Raw genomic sequence first — 21346 nt, 5'->3', positions numbered from 1 at the left:
TAGCCCAATAGCAGGCTTCCTTCCTTAGATAGGTTTTGCAAGTAAAGGGAAGCTGTTGTGACTTTGGTTTGTCCTGGCTTATAAGGGTGGATACTGTTTGATGGGGGTTGGGGTGTGGAGGACATGGCATTAGTACAATTTTTTTTTTTTTTTTTTTTTTTTTGGTACTCGGGCCTCTCACTGTTGTGGCCTCTCCCGTTGCGGAGCACAGGCTCCGGACGCGCAGGCTCAGCGGCCATGGCTCATGGGCCCAGCCGCTCCGCAGCATGTGGGATCTTCCCGGACCAGGGCACAAACCCGCGTCCCCTGCATCGGCAGGCGGACCCTCAACCACTGCGCCACCAGGGAAGCCCGCATTAGTGCAATTTTTAACACACAGGTGCAACAATTCTACTCGGTACCTTTATACTAAATGGAAATACAAATGATATGCTTTGATGACCTACAGTGACATACACTTCCATGATGATCTCTGTTAGAACTGGAAACGTGTCTTCACATCTTCTGCACTACCAAATGGCTGATCTGAGGGATTCTCTCTGTGGATCCCAGTATTAGGATGCAGAAGCCCAAACAAGGGGTTTTGTGGTACTTGTGAACTTGAGGTACCCAGAAGCATCACACCAAATTCTGAGATGTACAGAAAAGATCCAGTAGAGGAGAAGAAAACTTCTGCAAAAAAGGAAAGGTAAAGAAAGGAAAGGAAAGAAGAGCAAACTTCTGCACCTCACTTACTCTGGAGTTGTTTGGGGCAGTTTTCTCTCTTTATGATGGCCACTTTCAGGGTTTTCTCCTAGGCATGAAGTGGAGAATTTGCATTATAGCTCTTCACAAGCAAGGGTTATTTCTAACTTCTTGTGCCCAGTTAATAATGCTGAACAAGTGAGCATGGAGAGAAGCAGAGAATTCAGAGCTAGACATTGTCCAGTCATCCCTTCATCTTACAGGCGAGGATGCACAAGACCACACTGAGGCAGTGACTTTCTCAAAGACATATTTACCTTGCAGAACATCTAGGACCAGCCCGAAAATTCTTCTGACTCCCACTGGCCAGGCAGAAAGCAGGGTGGGCAATCTGTCTCTTGGAACCGTAGAACTTGTGAAAAATAAATAAATATGGTAGGTCTTGGAATGATTCCCTTTTTGGAGAGAAACGCAGACTCCATCTCAGGTTGTGGCTTCCTGGGTGAAGACCTGGACTATTGTGTGTGTGGCATAATTACTGGGGTCATTTTTTTTTTAATTTTTTTTTTTATGGGAGTACAATAAATAGAACATTTCCTGCCTTAGTCTGCCATTTGGGAAAGCTTTTCATTTTCCCTTTGGGCCTAGGGAATTACAAAAGACAGACTTCTTTTCAATTATAGCTTGGCTTGAGCTTGAATATATAACTCAGCCAGGAGCGAGCTCAGACTGAAGTTTTTAAAGGCGGAGAAAATGAAATGAGGTCTCCTTGACGCACAACCTGGCTCCGTTTCTGTGTCTGTAGCTGGGATGCTGTTTGTAAGAAGCCCCCCTCTGAAGCAGGAGATAGAATCATCCGGCATGACACTTTACAGCAAGTTCTGCAGGAGCTTGAAAGAAATGAGTAGGGGGGGCTCATGGGACAGAAGGCACTTGGCTAGTAGAATATTCCTGTCTTGCGTGGTTGGCAGAGAAGACCCTCCAGGCCCATGACCTTTAGTGACCTGGGGGTGTGAGGAGGAAGGAGAGGTGGTCCAGAAAGCAGAGGGACAACGATGACAGCTGACGTATTGAGTGCTTGCTCTCTTCCAGCCCCCGCCCTCGCGTTTTACTTGTGTTATCTCCTTAATCTCCCCCATCACCTCTGGGGAGGGACTCTGGAGAGGAGGGTTTTAGCTACCCGGCTGTTCTTCTATCTGCCCCCTGGGGGATGAGGAACTTCAGTGTGAGACTGGCTTCTGGTCTTTCCTCTGAGGGGATCCTCCACATTAAAGCAGAATAAACCTTGATTAGAATCTGTGGCCTACAATAATCAGAACTTCTCTTTTCACGTCTTCACCATTTTACTCTTAAGAGAATCAAAGGGCAGGTAAGCGAGGACTTTTGAAAGGATTCAGTTCTCATGGCTTGGGTGGTTATGGCTGAATTACGTACATTAATGACTTCAACTGAGATTTCAGCCATCTCCATTCTACTGCAAACTCCACCCCCACTGATTGTCGGTGTCTTGGACAGTCATCTAAAGTCTCTGGACCTCCAGCTGGCTGGGTCTGAAACATAAGAGGGTTGGATGAAGCTTGAGGGATCCGGGTGGGTGTGGGGAGCCTTCCCAGAGGAATGCTTCTTTAACTGCTGTTGAAGGTGATGTACTGAGAACACTCTGGAGAGATGTTAGAGGCAAGCTGTGAGAAGGCAGAGCCTTGAAGGAGCCTCTGAAGGTGGTCACAGAGGCTTCTTGCTTTATGTCTTCATTTGCCCTCCAACTCACAGTGCTGGCCGCTACCCCGCAGGTCCATGGTAGTTGATTTACAATGTTGTGTTAATTTCAGGTGTACACCATCAGAATTCTAAAATGCAAATAAACGATTCAGTGATATTCACCTTCTCCCAGTCACACTTTAGAAATATTTTGGAGTATCTTTCAACATCATCTCTTCTAATTCATCCACTTTTTAAATAACAAAACTAAGGCCCAGGGAGGGGGAAATTACTTGCCCAAGATCACACAGTTCTTTGTGCCAAAACTAGGTCTGGAACACAGGACTCTGGATCCTCTGCTTTTCATTACACGCTCTTTTGCTTAAAGGGCTACCTAAGGCATTCAGTTCACCCGACCATCCTGCTTCCCCAAAAATTCTGACTAAGGCCTTATTGCACAGCGTATAGGAAAACATAACTATCCCAAATTCACAGTACTGATATTAAAGGCAACACTTAATATGCCTATAGTTTCCCACTTCCAAATTAATTAGAAAGGAATGTGTTATTTTTGTTTTTAAGTCTTACTCTTCCAACCAGCCCTGAAGTGATTTTAAATAGAGAATTTTGAATGGAAATGAAAGCAGCTTTGCAATAAGAAGTGCTGCCCTTTGGCCCGGGCACCCATTGTAGACGCTTGTCCTTGTAAGTTGCAGAGGTAAGAACTGACTGGATCTCACACAGGATGCGATAGGTGAGAGCCCATGTGTCTTGTTTCAAGACTCCAGAAAGCTCCTGCAGACCTTCTTCCTCCTTTCCTGGTTCCTCACTCCCCTGCCAGAGGCCTGAAAACCCACCACTGGAGCTTTAATCCCCTCTGCTTACATCTGGTCCACGATCAACGTTGAGACGTTATCCAGAATCCACACTTCAGTGGGAATACTTTCAGAGTTGGCTTTGAGAAAGGAACGTGGGAAAGATGCCATGTTGGCCGAGGGTGGTTGGTGGGATTAGAGACTAGTGAGGGTAGGAATAGCAGACCCAGGGTACAGGTGGTTCCCAGAAGATAGGCTTTTGACTGCTTTGTGGCTTGGTGTGTGGTTGGGCTGGCATCCTCAAGCTGGAGGAAGAAAGGGAACTGGAGAATTCCTGTGTGGGCTTTCCTGATAGAGCACGAAGAACAAGCCCACGTGCTCATGGTTCCTGACACACCTGGCATCATGTCATCAAGCCTCCAGACCCATTCTTACTTGGTCACTTTTGCTCTGATGTCCTTCCCCACCACTTTGCTTGAACAAATCCTCTTACCCTTCAAGTCTCATATCAGGGCAAGCTGTGAGAAGGTAGAGCCTTGAAGGAGCCTCTGCTGCCCCAAAACCTTCCCTGAGGTCTCAGGGGGTCTCCTTCCTGCTCCCACCCCACCCAGGCTGTATCACTCCACTTATGACCAGGTCTCATTCAGCACCACCCTCCTGGGCTCTGCACCGAGGAGGCCGTTAGTGGAGATGTTTGTCCCCCTCACTGCGAGGACCCACCTTGCCCAAATGGCTGGGTGATTACACATCGTTGAGGGTGGAGCTAAAGCCTCCTAAGTGCCCCCCACAGCCAGGAAAGCCGAACATAGGACTTGATGGAATCCTGCGTTGCAGAAGCAGCGAAGTTTCCCCCCACCGTTGGCTAGAGGATAGTAGAGGATAGTGCCTGGGGAGAGGAAGGTGGTTGAGCACATCTGACCATGTGAGAAGTTTGTCCAAGCGGGTAGGATTTCTGGACCTGGTCACAGTGCTGTCACCTTCAGGGAGGACCCACCTGCAGAGCTCTGTGTGGATGGGCAACTAGAAAGACGTCAGTTTGTGAGTGAAGCTCCTGACGTCGTGGCTGTGTTGACTTGAGATTCTACCAATGTTCTCATCCAAACTGTGTCCTCCATTCCCTCAATGACTCAAAGTGGTGCCCTTCTTCCAGGGCAAGGACTGATGGTGGGGAGAAACAGCAGCAGAACTGGGGTCTGGGGGAGAAGGGGGCTGTGATCCAAAGGAGTTTCCAGGTTAGATAGGGAAATAGGGAACAAACAGAGCGGAGGTCACCTCAAGGGTCTCCTGAGACTCTGGCCTCCCCGTGTCTGCAGTGGGCTCTGGGAGCTCTGTCATCACTTTTCTTTTTTATCATGCTCCTTAGGGGGTTCTACTGTCCATCCCCAATTTTGAGCACCACTGGGTCAGAGATGGCCAGGCGTTGTTGAACATTAGAATCACTCTAAGAGTTTTTTAAAAAAAAAACAACTCACTTGAGTCCTACCCCAGATTAAATAAATCAGAGTATCTGACCATGGGACCTGGCCATGGCATTATTAAATGAATATTAGAATAGACTTTTCAAGCCCTATAAGCCCGACTTCACGGACACGTTATAAAATACTAATTTTGCAAAGAATGTTCCGTAGGGTCCTGGATTTACATCACCCTATTTAGTAAAACTCATGATTCGGATTCGATTTTAGTGCCACAAGGCTTTTAATCTCTCACATTGGAGAGGTTTGGATAGATGAGAGCTTAGTGAACCCAACTGAGAGGCCCGGTGACAGATTTTGTGATTTCTCTAAAGTCTTTTCAGACCAGTTTGTGATATTAAGATGCTCCAAAAAACGCAGACATCCAGAGCAGGGGGCAGGATGAAGAACAGTTGCAGAATCTCCATCAGCACAGGATCCCAAACACCATTCTCTTTGTCAGAGAATCAGTATCAAGATACCCTCATTTGGTATGAAGATTATAGGAATTGCAGGCTCATTCCATGAATGTAGGGGGAATGGATTCATGATCAAAAGCTGGAACTAATTTCTATAGCATCTTGAATAATAAAAAGTATGTCAAGGGAGGAAAGCAAAACTTTTGACAGCGGCCTAATTAAGTGGAAGGCATGTTTCCTCCATTAGGGACTGGTATTCTCCAGGGGAGGCTTAAGTAAGAAGATGTCTTCTTCAAATTAAACCCATGTGGGAAGGAGTTCTGTTTATATGAGGCTGTAGATTTGTGTTGTTCTTTGGTTTCCTGTGCTTTGGTGCATTTCTGAGGTGGAAGAATTCCAGCTTTCAGTTCTCCTGATCTGAGCTTAGAGAGCCATAATCAGGCCTAAAGAATAGCATGACGGTCCCATAAATATTTGTGGCGAAGGTTCCTGGGTATTCAGAGGACACAAAGGCTTCCACTGGGCTTCAATATAAAACCGCCAGGAATCTGTCACAGACCTGATCCCTTAGCTTTACCCATCCATCTTCCTTGAATTCCAGACCTTTGAGTCTGGTTCCTGAGCTACTTGAAAACCTTGTTTGGTTGCAGAACATTGCTCTGCATTGAAACTCAATGGCCTTGTGGAGAGCAGATGTGCATGTGCCCATCACTGTACCAACAGCTAACCAAATATGAATCACTTTCCCTTTTCCCCTTCATGGTCAGTGGGATTCTGCCCTAGCTTAGGATCACCCATCTCCAGCTAGTGGACAGTGGCCATAGTTCTTCCTGTGTTTACTCTCTCCATTGAATGTATTGCTCCACACACGAAACCCTGAACATGGAGGTATTGCTGAATTTTTGTGCCGTCAAAGTGAATCAGTTATACATATATGGGATATTATATGTATATGTATAACTGATTCACTTTGTTATAAAGCAGAAACTAACACACCATTGTAAAGCAATTATACTCCAGTAAAGATGTTAAAAAAAAAAAAAGAGAGAGAGATCTACTGACTCTTTACTAAGGCATAGCATTTCACAAACAGGGATGTTTAATTAGCTCTTCCTAAATGTTTGTCTTCTGTGCTCATGATGACAATAGCTCTAAATTTATAAAGCGAAAACTATGTGTTTTGTACATATTATCATCTAGTTGTGGAACAACCCTGCAAGGTAGACGTTTCTTGCCCCCAATTTGCAGATAAGGAACCTGAGGCTAAGTGTGTATGTGAGTTATATGCTGGATAATAAACCCCCCAAACTTAGTGGCTTTAAACAATGACAGCATTTCTTTTGCTCATGAACCTGCAATTTGGCCAGGGCTTAGTGGGGATGACTCATTTTACTTCACTAGGTATCCTTTGGGACAGCTCAAAGGCTGGGGGCTAGAACCATCTGAAATCTCACTCATTCATGTGTGTGGTGGTTGAGGGCACCTGTCAACTGAGAACTTAGCTGGGGATCAGCCAGAACACTACACAGTGCCTCTTCATGGGCTCTGGGCTTCCTCACAACATGGTGGCTGGGTTCCAAGGGTAAGCATCCCAAAGGAGAGAAAGGGCCAGGCAGAATCTGCATCCCCTTTAATGATCTGGTCTCAGATCTCACCCTGTGACCTTCTTCTATGAATAGAAGATCTCACCCTGTGACCTTCTTCTATTCATCTACGCTGCCACAAAGGTCCACCCGATTTCAAGAAAGAAAATATAGGCTTTTCCCCTGGAGAGTATATGGGACTGAAAATAGTACTGTAGCCACTTCGGGAAAATAAAATCTGCCACATCCAGCTGGTTGATATCAGGGCTGGAGTTTGAACCCAGGTCTGCATGACTCTACACCAGGCCCTTTACGCTGTACTACTGAACTCTGTGAAGTCAAGGACACAAGCCTGCCTCTAGTGCAATGGAATTTAGTTTTTAAATGTTACACGTGGGGCCAGTGCCGCAAAAGAGTCAAACTTAGAGGCAGAGGATTTGGACCTTGGGACCTTCTAAGCCTTGGTGCAGGTTTTTGGTATGAATGAGAGCCATTCTGCCTTGCTAAGCACGATGGAGTCATTTGGAAGACATATCAGAGGAATCAAATTTACATTTCTTGAGCCCTTACTGGGTTCCTAGGGTTTCATAAAATAAAGAACCAAAATAAAACAAGTCACCAAGTCACATCCATGCTAATGGAAGGCTTACCAACTAGATGGTTGGAAGGACAGATCATTTGGTATCAAAAGAAATAATACGGAATAGTGTCTGACTTACTAATAAGAAAACCTCACGTATCTAGTAACTCTAAAACAATCTAATAGAAATGAAGCAAATTCTAGAACAATACATAACACTAGAGTGAGAACACTAGGAAAGGAGAAGGAACTAACAAGGAAGACTTAAAGCAAGCAAGCCCTGAAGCATTTCAACATTTTTCTTTTTCTTTGTTCCCTTTCTTTCCTTTTCCTTTTTTTTAAGCTCCGGGTAAATAACATGTTTATGGGTCTAAAAGCCAGAGTTCTTGCTGTCTTGGGGAGGATAATCACGTTCTTAGGAGTAGATGAGTTCTCAAAAGCGTACAAAGTATGGCGGGGGAAGAGCAATTAGCTGAGAGGGCAAAGGTCAGGAAGGGGAGGATGTCAGTAAATGAACAGGAGAGTCACGTGCAGGACCGGCTGCAACTGGTGGGGCGCACTGCAAAATGAAAACGAGGGATCCTTTGTTCAAAAATGATTAAGAATTTCGAGACAGCAACAACAGAGCATTAAGCCAACTGTGAGGCCCTTCTGAGCTCAGGGTCTCGTGCATCCGCACAGATGGCATGTGTGTGAAGCCAGCCCCGGACACAGGAGAGGCACCAGGTGACAAGGCAGGTAGCAGAGGGCTGAGTTTTAAGAGGAAGAGATAATCGAAAGTTCTAGCTACCAGAGTTAAGTAAGGGTAAGTCAGAGAGGAAAGAAGGGAGAGGGGGAGGGAGGGAGGGAGGGAGGGAGGGAGGGAGGGAGGGAGGAAGGAAGGAAGGAAGGAAGGAAGGAAGGAAGGAAGGAGGGAAGGAGGGAAGGAGGGAAGGAGGGAAGGAGGGAAGGAGGGAAGGAGGGAAGGAGGGAAGGGAAATTGCTTAGTCCCAGAAAGTGACTGAAAGAGAATCGCTTTAGAAGAGGATGTTAAGGTAGAAGACTGGCAAGAATTTTAAGAGAGACACAGTAACCTATTCAAATAGTTTGGACATGAAAGGATAGGAAGGAAAACATGTAGGAGTGGAAAGAAGGGGCATGGTGTTAGGGTGTGGTGTTGGGCTGGAGAGGGCAGTTCTTTCCCGGAGGGTGTGTGAACAAACAGGAGGGTGAGTACAGACTCAGTGGCCATAAAGCTCAGCGTAGGTTGAAGGTCACTCCCAAGAGGCCTCAAGCACAGTAATATTATGCAACACATTGAGTTGTAGGCAGCCTTGGCCCCAAGGCCACTATCAGACCAGGCTGCTAACTCAGGGTCCAAGGTACCACTGGACCCTGCTCTCTTAGTCAGATACTTGAGCTGAGTAGCCTTCTGGGCATGGAGCCTATGAGGTCCTTTGGGAGGGGATATTTACATAACTATGTTCAGTTGTTTATTAAACCATCTGGCAAGCTGAGGTGTTGATGACGCATACTAAATTGATGGGTTACCTGTCTCAGGTAATATTTTTAAATTCATCTGGTGTGATGTTAATTTTTATGTGTCAACCTGGCTAGGCTGTGGTGCCCAGATATTTGGTCAAATATTATGCTGACTGTTTCTAGGCAGGTGTTTATTTGACTGAGGTTCACATTTAAATTAGTAGCCTTTGAGGAAAGCAAGTGACCTTCTGTCCTGTGTGTGAGCCCCATCCAGTCAGTTGAAGGCCTTAGTAGAGAAACGACTGACAACGTCTGAGGAAGAGGGAATTCTGCCAGCAGGTTGCCTTTGGACTTCAACTGCGACTCTTCCCTGAGTCTCCAACTTGATGATATAGCCCATGAGATTTTAGATTCACCAAACCTCCACAACTGGGTGGAGACAATTCTCTCTCTCTCTCTCTCTCTCTCTCTCTCTTTCCCTCTCTCTCTCTCTCTCTCTCTCTCTCTCTCTCTCTCTATATATATATATATATATATATATATCTTTCTCTCTCTCTCTCTCTCTTTATCTCTATCTCTGTCTCTATCCACACACAAATCCTATTGGTTCTATTTCTCTGGAGAACCCTGACGAATACACCTGAAATTCCTCATATGACGTTATATAGGCAGCCTTCTGCATAGAGCTGATTCAGCCTTTATAATCAGCTTCAGATAAATGCTAAGAATCTCTGAAGCCTCAAATGTATACTTATTACCTGACTGCTTATTGAATGAAAAATGCCTGAGTGACCCCAGTGAGTTAAGCCTTATGTGACTACTGAGAAAAAGGGTAGAACCCGCCATCTTCAAGCGGACCACAACCCGCCCCAAATCCCATCTCTGTTCATGGGAGGCTGACCAGCCAAATTATTGGAACAGCAGATAATTGGGTATTAAAAAAAATAGTCATAGTAAGGAATATTATCTGACTTACACGAATAAGAGAAAGTGGGCAGATCCAGATATCGCTACTATGAAGAAAAATGTTCTCTTCCACGTGATATGCATCAGTTTAGTGCTATAAAGATGAGTCATTTTATATCCAAAGAAAGTCCTCTTCCTGTGGTCTTTGTCACTTCAACACTCTTTCCATAAGAGAAAAACCAGCCTGGCATAGAGAAAAGGTAGGAATTGGGAATCAAGAATTGTATCCCTGGGAGTTCCCTGGTGGCCTAGTGGTTAGCATTCCGGGCTTTCACTGCCATGGCCCAGGTTCAATCCCTGGTCGGGGAACTGAGATCCTATAAGCCAGGGCGTGGCATTAAAAACAAAAATTATATCCCAGATTCTGCCATGGGACCAGGCTGTACCACCATGGGCAAAACGTCTAAACTTTCTGGGCCTATTTCCTTACCAGTAAAAAGAAAGAGCTGGACCATATCAACCTTGAGGTCAGTTCTAGTCCAGCTGTTGTAGAATTTTTATCTGTAACTTGAAAAAAATTTTTAACCACTTGAGTCTTCAAGGATAGTTTTCATGGACTAAAGTAACACAAAGTTGAAATGTGACATAAATGGTGACTTAATTAACTTTCTGGAGAAAATTCAGGTTTCTTTCTTCTAGTACCTCATTTAGGACTTAACCGTGTGAGATTTTTAAAGGAATCAGACAAATAGCCTAAAAATCTTCCATTTTGAAATATCTGACGTCTAAGCATCTGTCGTAGTCTGGGTCCAATCAGGAGAGAGAAACCACACAGTGATTTGAGCAGGAGTTTCACATAGAGCAATAGTTAGCTGTGATAAGAGAGTAACCATTACATATAAGGACACTACATGGTACCCTAGAGTTGAAGGAGAATAGCCAAGGGATGACAAACTTAGAAGGGTTTCAACTCTCACAGGGGAAGTGTGGTCAGCCCAGCAGAAAGCGTAGACGTCCACCGGTCTGGCAAGGTTAGAGCTGGTTTGGAGTCGCTGGGCAAGCAGTAGCCACCCTCCAGCGCTCAGGACGGGAGCAGACGGTCAGCAGTGGGGGCATAGGTGTGCACTGGGGTCCAGGTGCCGGCGGGAATGGGGGGCTTCAGGCCACACGGGGCTTGCGGAGTCAGTGGCAGATCTGTGTGGACACCCTGGCCACGGGCAGACTTACGCAGGCTACATGGAGGCGTTGCCTTCTGTGTCCAGAGGGCTAGCAGCAGGATGAGGCTGCAGGGAACCGGAGGGATCACATTCTGGGCTGGGGCGGGCGCAGGCTCACTGCTGACCCCCCAGTCCATGCCAGAGGCAGCAGAAGAGCCCCTTCTTCCCGCAGAGTCCCTCCAGTCCTGTCTTCTGGGAAATCCTACCTTCGTGCTCACTTTAGAAATGCCGAGAGGAATTGCCACTGTTTCTCACCCAGCATTTATTGAAGGGTGCCTTCAGAGCTGGGAGACAGTAAATTGGTAAGGGACACGACATCTGTCAAGCTTAAATGCCATCTCTCCCCATTCTGCTATTCCGTTTGGATCCTTTCTGAATAATTCTTCCCTCTTCTGGACCTTGCTGCCCTCAGACGATTTGGGGGCAATTATCAACTTCACTCTGTTGTCTGGAGAGGAAGCTCTATGTACCTGGTCTGTTCATGGGGTATCTTATCCCAACAGGTCTCAAATGTTGTTCACGGACTCCTGGGTCCAGGAGATCCTCTGGGGGGGGTTGCTGAGAGGTCACAACTATTTTCAAAGTCATCATTTTCCCCTGGAGTTGCTATTTTGTGGGTAAAATTTGCTGGCATTTTAGGGCAAATAGAGGCAGTGGTGTAACGGAGGAGTCATGCATGGACAGAAAAAAAAAAAAGCCAGTCTCGTTTGTGAACGATTTTGATGAAGCAGTAAAAATTATCGAATGTAATTAAATCTCAACTCATAAGTACATGTCTTTTAAACATTCTGGCAGATGAAATGGGACATGCACATCCAGCTCTTTGGCCTCATTGCCAAGCACAATGGTCGTCTCAGGAGAAGCACTTGTGCGATTGAGCTGTGACCAGAAGTTTCTTTCGCAGAACAGTTTTTACCTGAGAGACAACCAGCAGAAAAGCTATGGTTTTTACTCCTTGGTATTTATTTGCCAGACATTTCCTGGGAAATCAAGGAAACGAGCTTGTCGTTTCAAGACTCACAGCTGACAGTATTCATTGTCAATGATAAAAGACAAGCTTTCAAGAGAAAATGAGAATATCGGAAAACAGGTATTTGCCACCCGGATCCTGGCAGCCTCTTTTTGCTTGAACTTTTCTGTTGAGCTTGGTGGTCATATTACTGAAGGAGATCCTTTGCTACCGTATAAAGAGATGTATCACCATTTGGAAGATCTGTTTAACTCCGTGAAATGCTATTTTCCAAAAGATGAATTTGTGACGTGCCAAAATCATTCATGGGTAAAAGACCCATTCAAAGTGTGAGATAGATGAATGGGTTTTAGTGGAACAGAAGACTTTCATTGATTGGGTTTCAAATTCCACTTATCGACTCACCTTTAAGAAACTAGCACTTGTTGAGTTTAGGTGTGGTATAAAAGAAAAATACCCACAATTATCTAAAAAGGGTATTAAATTACTCCTCCCTTTTCCAACTACATATCTGGGTAAGGCCAGATTTTCTTCATATACTTCAACCAAGTAGCAAAAGACTGAATGCAGAAGCCAACTTCGGTTAAGTCATACTTTAAAGATTTTGTAAAAATATCACAATTCCACTCTACTTACTAAATTTCTTTTTTTAAATATATGGTTTCTTTAATTAAAACGTTATTTATGTTAACATGTAATGTGTTTATTATTAGTATTATATTTTAATGAATGAGTAAACAAATATTTGAAATATTTTTTAGCTTTAATTATAATACAGTAAATATCGACAGCTATAACTCTCATGAACAAAAGCTCTTTGGGATTCTCACCAATCATGAAAGGCATAAAAGGATTCTGAGACCAAAGAGTTTGAGAACTGCTGTCTTAAACTGCTTAATTTCATTAGGCCCTTGAATTCACAACACTGAGGGAAGTTATAAGTGCAAAGACTGAGACTCAGGGTCACACGGTGAATTACAGGCAGAGGTGGGTCTAGAACCGTGATCTCCTGCTATAATGTCTTCTACAACCCAAGCTTTTTTCTCAGGATGCTCTTCAGAGGGCCACCATCAAAATTTGGGGATACTCAAGCCATAAAAGTGGAGCAGTGTCACCCTCCCCTCAACATGTATCCATTCTAACAGGCACTGAATATCAACTCAGTTTCAGGTACCTGTGCTTGTTGCTGCTGAAGGTAACGTGAATAAAACATAGTCGTGTTTTGAGGACAGCCAAGCTCACCATATGGGGGAGAGACTATGTGGAAGGCAATATTTCAGAACATATAATATGACTTAGCTGGCATACAACATATAAAGTATAATCATACAACCTATATAATTACATCATGCTATTACTATTTTTTTAACATCTTTATTGGGGTATAATTGCTTTACAGTGGTGTGTTAGTTTCTGCTTTATAACAAAGTGAATCAGTTATACATATACATATGTTCCCATATCTCTTCCCTCTTGCATCTCCCTCCCTCCCACCCTCCCTATCCCACCCCTCCAGGCGGTCACAAAGCACCGAGCTGATATCCCTGTGCTATGCGGCTGCTTCCCACTAGCTATCTACCTTACGTTTGTTAGTGTATATATGTCCATGCCTCTCTCTCGCTTTGTCACAGATGCTATTACTATTATAGTATGTAATATTATACAGTGTATAATATTTTATGTTTTATTACAACTTAATATAGTATATAATACCGTATAGTATAACAAGGTATAGTATAGTATATACGCTTAATAGTAAATAAATGTACTATATCTAGGGAACAGACAGTACTTTGGGGTCATAGCTGGCTGGCAGCTGTGTGCACACGAGGCCCATGGCAAAGCAGAACTGTGAACTTGGGAAGTTTGCCAGTAGCTGTACACCATTCTCCTTTGACCCTACTGTTCGCTTTCGTTTCCCAGTGCTGCCAAAATAAATCACCATAAACTGGGTGACTTATAACAACAAAAATGTATTCTCACAGTTCTGGAGGCTGGAAGTTTGAAATCAAGTTATCATGAGGGCCATGCTCTCTCTGAAATCTCTAGAGAAGACCCTTTCTTTGTCTCCTCTAGCCTCTGGGGTCTGCCGGCCATCCTTAGTGTTCCCGGGTTTGCAGACAGATCACTCCAATCTCTCTTCATATGACCTTCTCCTTTATGTCTGTGTCCAAACTTCCTTCTCCTTATAAGGACACCAGTTGTGTTTAGGGCCCGCCCAAATCCAGCGTGACCTCATCTTTACTTGCTTTCATCTGTGAAGATTCTGTCTCCAAATAAGGTCACGCACACAGGTTCTGTGTGGACATGAATTTGGGGGGAACATTATTCAACCCAGTACACCATGTTTTTGCCTGTCCCCAGCCCACATTGCTCAGAGCCTCTTTGGGCCACAGCCCATCTGGATTTTCCCTCATACTTTTCAGGGCCTGGGGTCCCATTGAGCCCCCCCAAGTTCTTGGTTAATGTTTTAAGTGGTTGCCACAAGCTCACCACATTTAAGCCATGAGTTTAGCAAATGGTTTCCATGGGCAACTGGTGAGTTGTGAAGGAAGAAAAGAGGAGACTAAACAACTCCATAGCAAAAAAAAAAAAAAACCCTAATAACCCAATTGAAAAACGGCTAAGGACTTGCATAGATGTTTCTCCAAAGAAGACATACAAATGGCCAACAGGTATATGAAAAAATTCTCAATGTCACTAATCATGAGAGAAATGCAAATCAAAACCATGATGAGATCTCACCTCCCCCCTGTCAAGGTAGCCATTCTGGAAAAAACAAATGAGAACAAGTCTTGGTGAGGATATGGAGAAATTAGAACCCTTGCACACTGCTGGTGAAAATGCAAAGTGGTGCATCCACCATGGAAAACAGTATGGAGGGTCCTCAAAAAATAAAAAATAGAGCTACCATATGATCCAGCAATCCAACTTCCGGGTGGTTAGCTAAAATAATTGAAATTGGAATCTGGAAGAGATCTTAACACCCTTGTGTTCATTGTAGCACTATTTAAATAGCCAAGATATGAAAACAGCCTGAATGTCCACTGACAGATGAATGGATAAAGAAACTGTGGTATACACACACAGTGGAATATTATGCAGCCTTAAAAAAGAAGGGAATTCTAAAATATGCAACAACATGGGTGAATCTCGAGGACATTATGGTGAATGAATTAAGTCGATCACAGAAAGGCAAATACTGCATGATTCCAGTTATATAAAGTAACTAAAATAGCCAAAGTCATAGAATCAAAGAGTGGAAAGGTGGTTGCCAGGGGCAAGGGGAGGGGGGAGTGGGGAGTTACTAGTAACGGGAATACAGTTTCATTTGAGCAAAGTGAGGAAACTCTAGAGAGCTGCTTACAGCACTGGACCTACAGTCAACAATACTGCATTGTGCACTGAAACATTTTTTAAGAGGGTAGATCTCATGTTAAATGTTCTTAGCACAAGAAAAGGGAAGGGAAGGGGAAGCTTCAAGAGAGATGCAAAGACAGTAAGGGTGTAAATCATAAAATCCTCACATACTATTTCTCTCGGTCTTTCGGCAATTTTTGTCTACTAGGTCTAGAATCATAATATAAGACAATAGTGGAAATGTGGGGAGCTGTGACAACCACCAGCCTGTACACCCACGCAGAGCTGTGGCACGTGGACTGAAGGCTGGGATGCGTCACGCACATCCAGCACCTGCACCTCCTGCTCTGTGACCTTGGGTGAACGTGCTACCCGTCTGGGCTGGGCCCTCAGGGTGGAGTCTGCGCGTGGCAGTTAAGAGCTCAGGATCTGGAGCCAGATCGCCTGGGTTCATTCCAGGGACCCTCAGACCAGTGATTTCCCCTCTCTGTAATTTCCACTCAGCTTCCACATCTGTAAAATGGTGACTCTATCTCACTACACAGGTTTCGCATGAGCAATAAACGCGTTAATAATATACGTAAAGCACTTCGAACAGTGCCTGACTATATAGACATTTGTTGGTATTATTAACATTATTATATGAATTTTTGGTCCAGCTAATAAGAATTCCAGTAATTCAGTAGTACCTCCTTCAATCCCCTTATGACCACCACCACCCCCGGAAGTAAAACAGATGAGAGTGTGTGGACCCTGGCTTTTGTTTTTTGTTTTTTAATTCTCCACTTGTCACTTACACCGTAACTGGCCCTGGGGAAAAGTTCCTTTGTCGGGATGTCTTAAAGGACCAGGAACCTGTCAGATGAGTGCTTCTTGGGAAAGAAAGTCTTAGGGAACTGATGTCATCAACTCAAGTTTTGCAACGAGCTATTATTAAATTCATAGTCGCCTGTCTGAGTGTGGCTTTATCGGTAACTTTAGCCCTGTGGGCAGGGGTGGCGCCCGCCCTGTTGCCCTCCACCTTTCTGATTTTCTATAACCTAGCCATGGTGTCTGAAACAATCAGGGTGGGTCTGTCTCCAGCACTAAGGAAAGTGAGAACTGGATCAGGATGGGGCTCTGGGTGGAGTTAAGAGAGAGGTAAAATAACTGTAATTTCATAGCAATTACCTACAAGCAATACCGTCAAAGGCGCCAGTTTTCCATTATAAACCTGAGCCTCTGCTGGGAGCGATGGGCCAGGTAGAAATAAGGACACAAACCTGCCTTCCCACCCGAACCCCACAGCAAACAAACCTCGAGGGGAAAAATAACGTGATGAGCTTGGAGGGTAGTGTTCTTCTCCTTCTCTTTCAGAAAAAGAAAATCTTAGTAAGCCCCCATTCCAGGATGTTGGTTGGATTGCTGGCAGCTTTGCAAACGAGGCTGGGGGGCCTTCCCTCTTTGAACCCTCCCTGTTAGTGGAGCCTGGTCCTGATGCCACCACGATTTCCAGGGGAGCCAACAGCAAACTACAATGAATGGGTGATTTCTCCCTCCAAGTACCATTTTGGGGCCAATAAACCACTCACTGGAAAAAAAATTACACAGAGATCAGTTCCCCAAACTTTTTGTTCGTATGTTTCTGAAAGTGTGTTCTTTATAAAATTCACATCTCTGCAGCCTACTCAGAGGTAAAGATAGACCTGCCTTTCAGACAAAAAAAAAAAAAATCTGCTGTTTTGAGGAGGGTACTGAGAAGGGGAAATGTGGAGAGCAGAAGTGTGCAGGTCCTCAATAATGCTATCTGTCATGCTTTCCTATGTGTTCCCATCTCATCCCCCAGCCCACCCCACAGGAGGCCATAAGCTTCTGAGTAAATGCAGTTTTGAATCCCCTGTGTAATTTCTTCCAGTGCCTTGTACATGGTCAATACGTATTCGTTGAGCAAAAGGATAATTTAACAAATGAATGGTTTATTGACACCAGGTCAAGTAGTAGTCAGAACCTAGTGGGACATTGAGTAACGTCTCGAGCCTGCTGACAAGATAGAAAGACATAGGGTCAAAATCTGAGGGTCTATACTCATGACGTCTTCACGGAGTAAGGACCAAAGGGTAGAAGATAAACGACAGAGGAACATACTTTGGCGAGGTATAACCAAAGCAAAGCATTTCTTTGGTTAGAACTGGTTTAGAGCTATCCTCAGAATGGACTGATTTGAGAGATATATATTGCCGGTGAGTGGAGATATTCAAGCATAGACAAGATGATTACTCAAGAGTATAGAAGTTGGTCCGACATCATTTGTGTTAGACTATGTGATGTGGAAGGTCTCTCTCTCTTTTTTTTTTGTGGTACACGGGCCTCTCACTGTTGTGGCCTCTCCCGTTGCGGAGCACAGGCTCCGGACGTGCAGGCTCAGCGGCCATGGCTCACGGGCCCAGCCGCTCCGCGGCAAGTGGGATCCTCCCGGACCGGGGCACGAACCCGCGTCCGCTGCATTGGCAGGCGGACTCTCAACCACTGTGCCACCAGGGAAGCCCTGAAGGTCTCTTTTTACCCTGAGATGCAAGGGTTCAATGGTTTCAGAAAGTTATGACTCTCCGTAATCACCATGCTGGAAACTCACATTCAGTTCTGCACGTGTCTATCGAGCCCTTACCCTGTGCCAGGTGTCACCTTGCATAAACATTAGGAAGACAAGGATAAATCTTAGAGGGCAACTTTAAAGTAAGGCTGGGGCATGGACTTTCGGCTCTGCCCAGACTGGTGTCTGGCTGTTAGTCCTATGTTCCTTCTTGCTGATGTGCACGAGCTAACTCAGGACTCTGGTGCTCTTCTTTCTAGGCTGGAATCGATGGGGAAAGCATTGGCAACTGTCCCTTCTCTCAGCGCCTCTTTATGATCCTCTGGCTGAAAGGAGTTGTGTTCAATGTCACCACTGTGGATCTGAAAAGGTAAAGGATGATACGTTCATGAGCAGGAAGAGAGACTCTTCCATGAGGGAGGGCGAAAACCTCGAGGCCCCCAGCAACCTCCTGCTCACACCTTGCTGGCCAGAGCCCTAGAGCCCTAGTTACAAGGGAGGCTGCAAGAGCGAGCAACACCCTTGGAACAGAGCAAGTCCCGATGAGCAAGGAAGAAGGAGGGAATGGACAACGGGTATCTCGACTGAGAGTGTCTGGCACAGAGATGGGCGCAGCATCTAAAAATCTGGGAGGGAGCCGTTCTGGTCCTACTAGTGCCCCCAACCTAGGGGACCCCAGCCGGACTTCAGGTGTGAAAGGTTGAGTTTCCGAGGAGCTGGGCTCCATACTGTTTCTCCCATTATGTTCGCATCTTTAGAACTCCTTAGTGTGAGAGCTCTGGGTTAGAGACTGGGATGGAGAGTTACTCGTGTTCTGCTTTTAAAGTGCAGTTTTGATGGCTGTTGAAAATACGGGCATTGCTCACCACCACAAGCCCCACTGTTTCCATCTTTCTTCTCTTTCCTCTCCTCCGCCTGTCCTTTAAATGCGGACTGGCTCAGGCTCCCTCCCTGGGTCTTTATCACCTGCCACAGCTTTCCCCCAGTGAGCTTAGCATACTCTCCCTGTCACCTTTATGTCAATTATTCCATACGCAGAGCCCTGCTCTCTTCTAGATATTTCCACTTGGATTTTCTGTTATCACTTTGAAATCAGTGTGTCAAAAATTGTACCTTCATTCTCCCTTTGAATTGGGGTCCCCTCCTGAATTCTTTGTTCTTCCATTTTCCGAGGCACTGAAACGTTTCCAGCTCCCTTCTCTTGCCACCCCCATTGTCCATCAGTCACCAAGCCCAGGGCATTCTCTCACCGTGCTGTCTCTTACTTCCAGGCTCTCTTGTCCATTCCCAAAGCCCACACATGGTGTGGGTCCCACCACTGGCAGCTGGACTGTTTCTCTGTTCTTCAGACTGGTCTTCATCCTTCTGGTTTCTCTCTGTCTCTCTCTGATCCATCCTTTATATTATCATAAGGATAGTCTTCCTAAAATAATCCTTTCATCACGTGGCTCTCCCTACTCAGAAAACCTCCTGACATTTCCCATTGCCTGCAGCATAAATGCATCTGCAGCCCTCCTTTGTCTTTGCCTTGGTTCTTCCCAACATGATCTCCCAGGACCTATCTGCCTCTGGCAGGCTGGACCACCTTCTGCTGCCCTTGTCCCTCTGGCCTCCAGCCGTTGCCTGGGATGCTTCCTCTGTCTCACAGAGGCTCTCTGTTTTTCCTGAATGGAGAGATGGTGCCCAGCCCCCAGAAGCAACCCCCTCCCCTGGGAAGCTTCCCCCTCCCACCCTACCACTCTCAGGCAAATCTATCACTCAGCCTCCCTCCAGACTCACCCAGCATCTATGGTCCCTTTTGCATCTCACCAGTTTACGATATCTACAATCCCGATGCTTTACAACTAGTGCATGCTTTCCCATAAAAAAGTCACATAAAGTGTAACCCTGTGACGGAGATCTTATTTCTTCATTCTATATGAGGAAACCAAGACAGACACATTTAAATGACTTGTCCAAGGCGCCCACCTGGAATTGGAGGGGCTGCCACTAAAAACCCGATCTTCTTGGTTCAAATGGCACGTTCTTCAGGACACGTCAGTTATGAAGTTTGTCTTGTCATTCGCATCAGACCTTCAGTTCCTCAAGGGCAAGTCGAGATCATGTTTTGAGTTTCTTTGTATCTGCCACAGCAGCCAATGCATTCGTTCGGGGCCCTGACTAATTTCTGTCAAATGAATGAAAACACACACGAAATGCAGACATTGTCTGTGACAACTACAGAGAGCAGACTTTCCTGCAGTTGGAAAGATTGGCTTCCTTCAGTGGAGAACAGGAGGTCTTTGGAGTATCATCTGTGAAAGTAGACTCGTGTTTGTCTGGGGATCAGAATGGGAGAGGGAACCATCCCAGCATTCCTTAGATCCTCACACGGCTCTTTCCTAGCTGTCATCACATCCGATCCTGCCAACACCCTTTGAGGTGGGCCAGGCAGGTATCACGACTCCAGTGTTATAGACAAGGAGAATTGCTTACTGAAAAAAAATTATATATATATATATATATATATGTGTGTGTGTGTGTGTGTGTGTGTGTATGAATTAAGGAATTTAAAAAATGTATGATACAGTGAAGTTTAGCAATTCCTAATAAATCTAATTTCTTATCCCGGCATCACCATGTATTGGTGGAGTGACCTTGAATCTTCTCTTTTCTGAGCCCGTTGCCTTACCTGTACGATGGGGATGAAAGTTATGCCTTGTTTCTAGAGTTACTGTGAGGATCTGATTAGCAGGCCATGGACCACTTGCATTGTGTTGTGCTGGCTTGTAGCAAGAACACCGCACGTGCTGCCTCTTCTTAGCATCATCCTGCCCTCCCGGAGCTGGCAATCCAGGCAGGGAAGGAGAACTGATATACATTAAATAATCTGTAAGTTAGACTTGGCAATATGTAATTAAGTTCTAATTACATAATTTCATAACTACTGAAGAGGGTCAACAAGGAGAGGGGGCCACCCCTGACCAGTGTCCACTGGCAAGGTCAGCTGAGCTCCAGCGGTCAGGGCAGTACTTCCCAAGGATGCCAGACTCCAGAGCCCATTGTTCTCTTGAGTCCTAGAAAAAGAAAACCATCCTTCATAATTTCTGGATCTTTAAGCCACAGAGAAGTCATTGCTGAAAAATAAAATCAGTATAGATTTTCCCGCCCTGCTGAGAACCCAAGCATTGCTGCCTTAAGTGAGCTTTCAAAAACAGGAAGAGAAGGTAAAGAATGTCTGAAAGGAAGAACACTCACAAAGCAAACACAGGGACCAAGGAAATTCGATTTTAGAAATGCTTTTCTCAGTGTCAATTGTCTGAGGAGTTCCAAGTGCCACAGAAGGCAGCTGGAGAGTGTGCCTGTTAGGCAAGGATGTGGGAGGGGCACCTTAATTGAAATTCTTCTCTTCCCCTCCCAAGCTGATTACGCCAGGAATGTGTTTCATTACAGACTCCTCTTCCCCGTTGTTTACTCCTTTTGGGTTCCTCCATCTAATGTTTTCCACGCTTGCCTCCCACAGGAGTGTGGCATTCTCAGAGAGAGCGTTTGGGGTGACTAATGGTCCAGCCCTGCCCGGGGAAATTTCCATCATTATCTCTCCTTTTCCTCCCTCTGTCCTCTGTGCAGCCTTCTCCCTGCCCACTTCCC

The 21346-nt window shown here is 45.3% G+C and overlaps 1 protein-coding gene across 1 annotated transcript in view; it reads left to right on the top strand.

The window, feature by feature from the left end:
* The window catches only part of CLIC5 (chloride intracellular channel 5), a 109029-nt gene that overhangs the window by 38681 nt on the left and 49002 nt on the right, over positions 1-21346 (top strand). The window contains exon 2 of the mRNA XM_012532239.3: positions 17977-18086. Within this exon, the coding sequence (XP_012387693.1) occupies positions 17977-18086 (110 nt within the window). The remainder of the gene's footprint in view (positions 1-17976; positions 18087-21346) is intronic.

Source organism: Orcinus orca, chromosome 10 (assembly GCF_937001465.1).
Source record: "Orcinus orca chromosome 10, mOrcOrc1.1, whole genome shotgun sequence".
Classification (NCBI taxonomy): domain Eukaryota; kingdom Metazoa; phylum Chordata; class Mammalia; order Artiodactyla; family Delphinidae; genus Orcinus; species Orcinus orca.
This window is presented reverse-complemented; position numbering and strand designations above follow the sequence as displayed.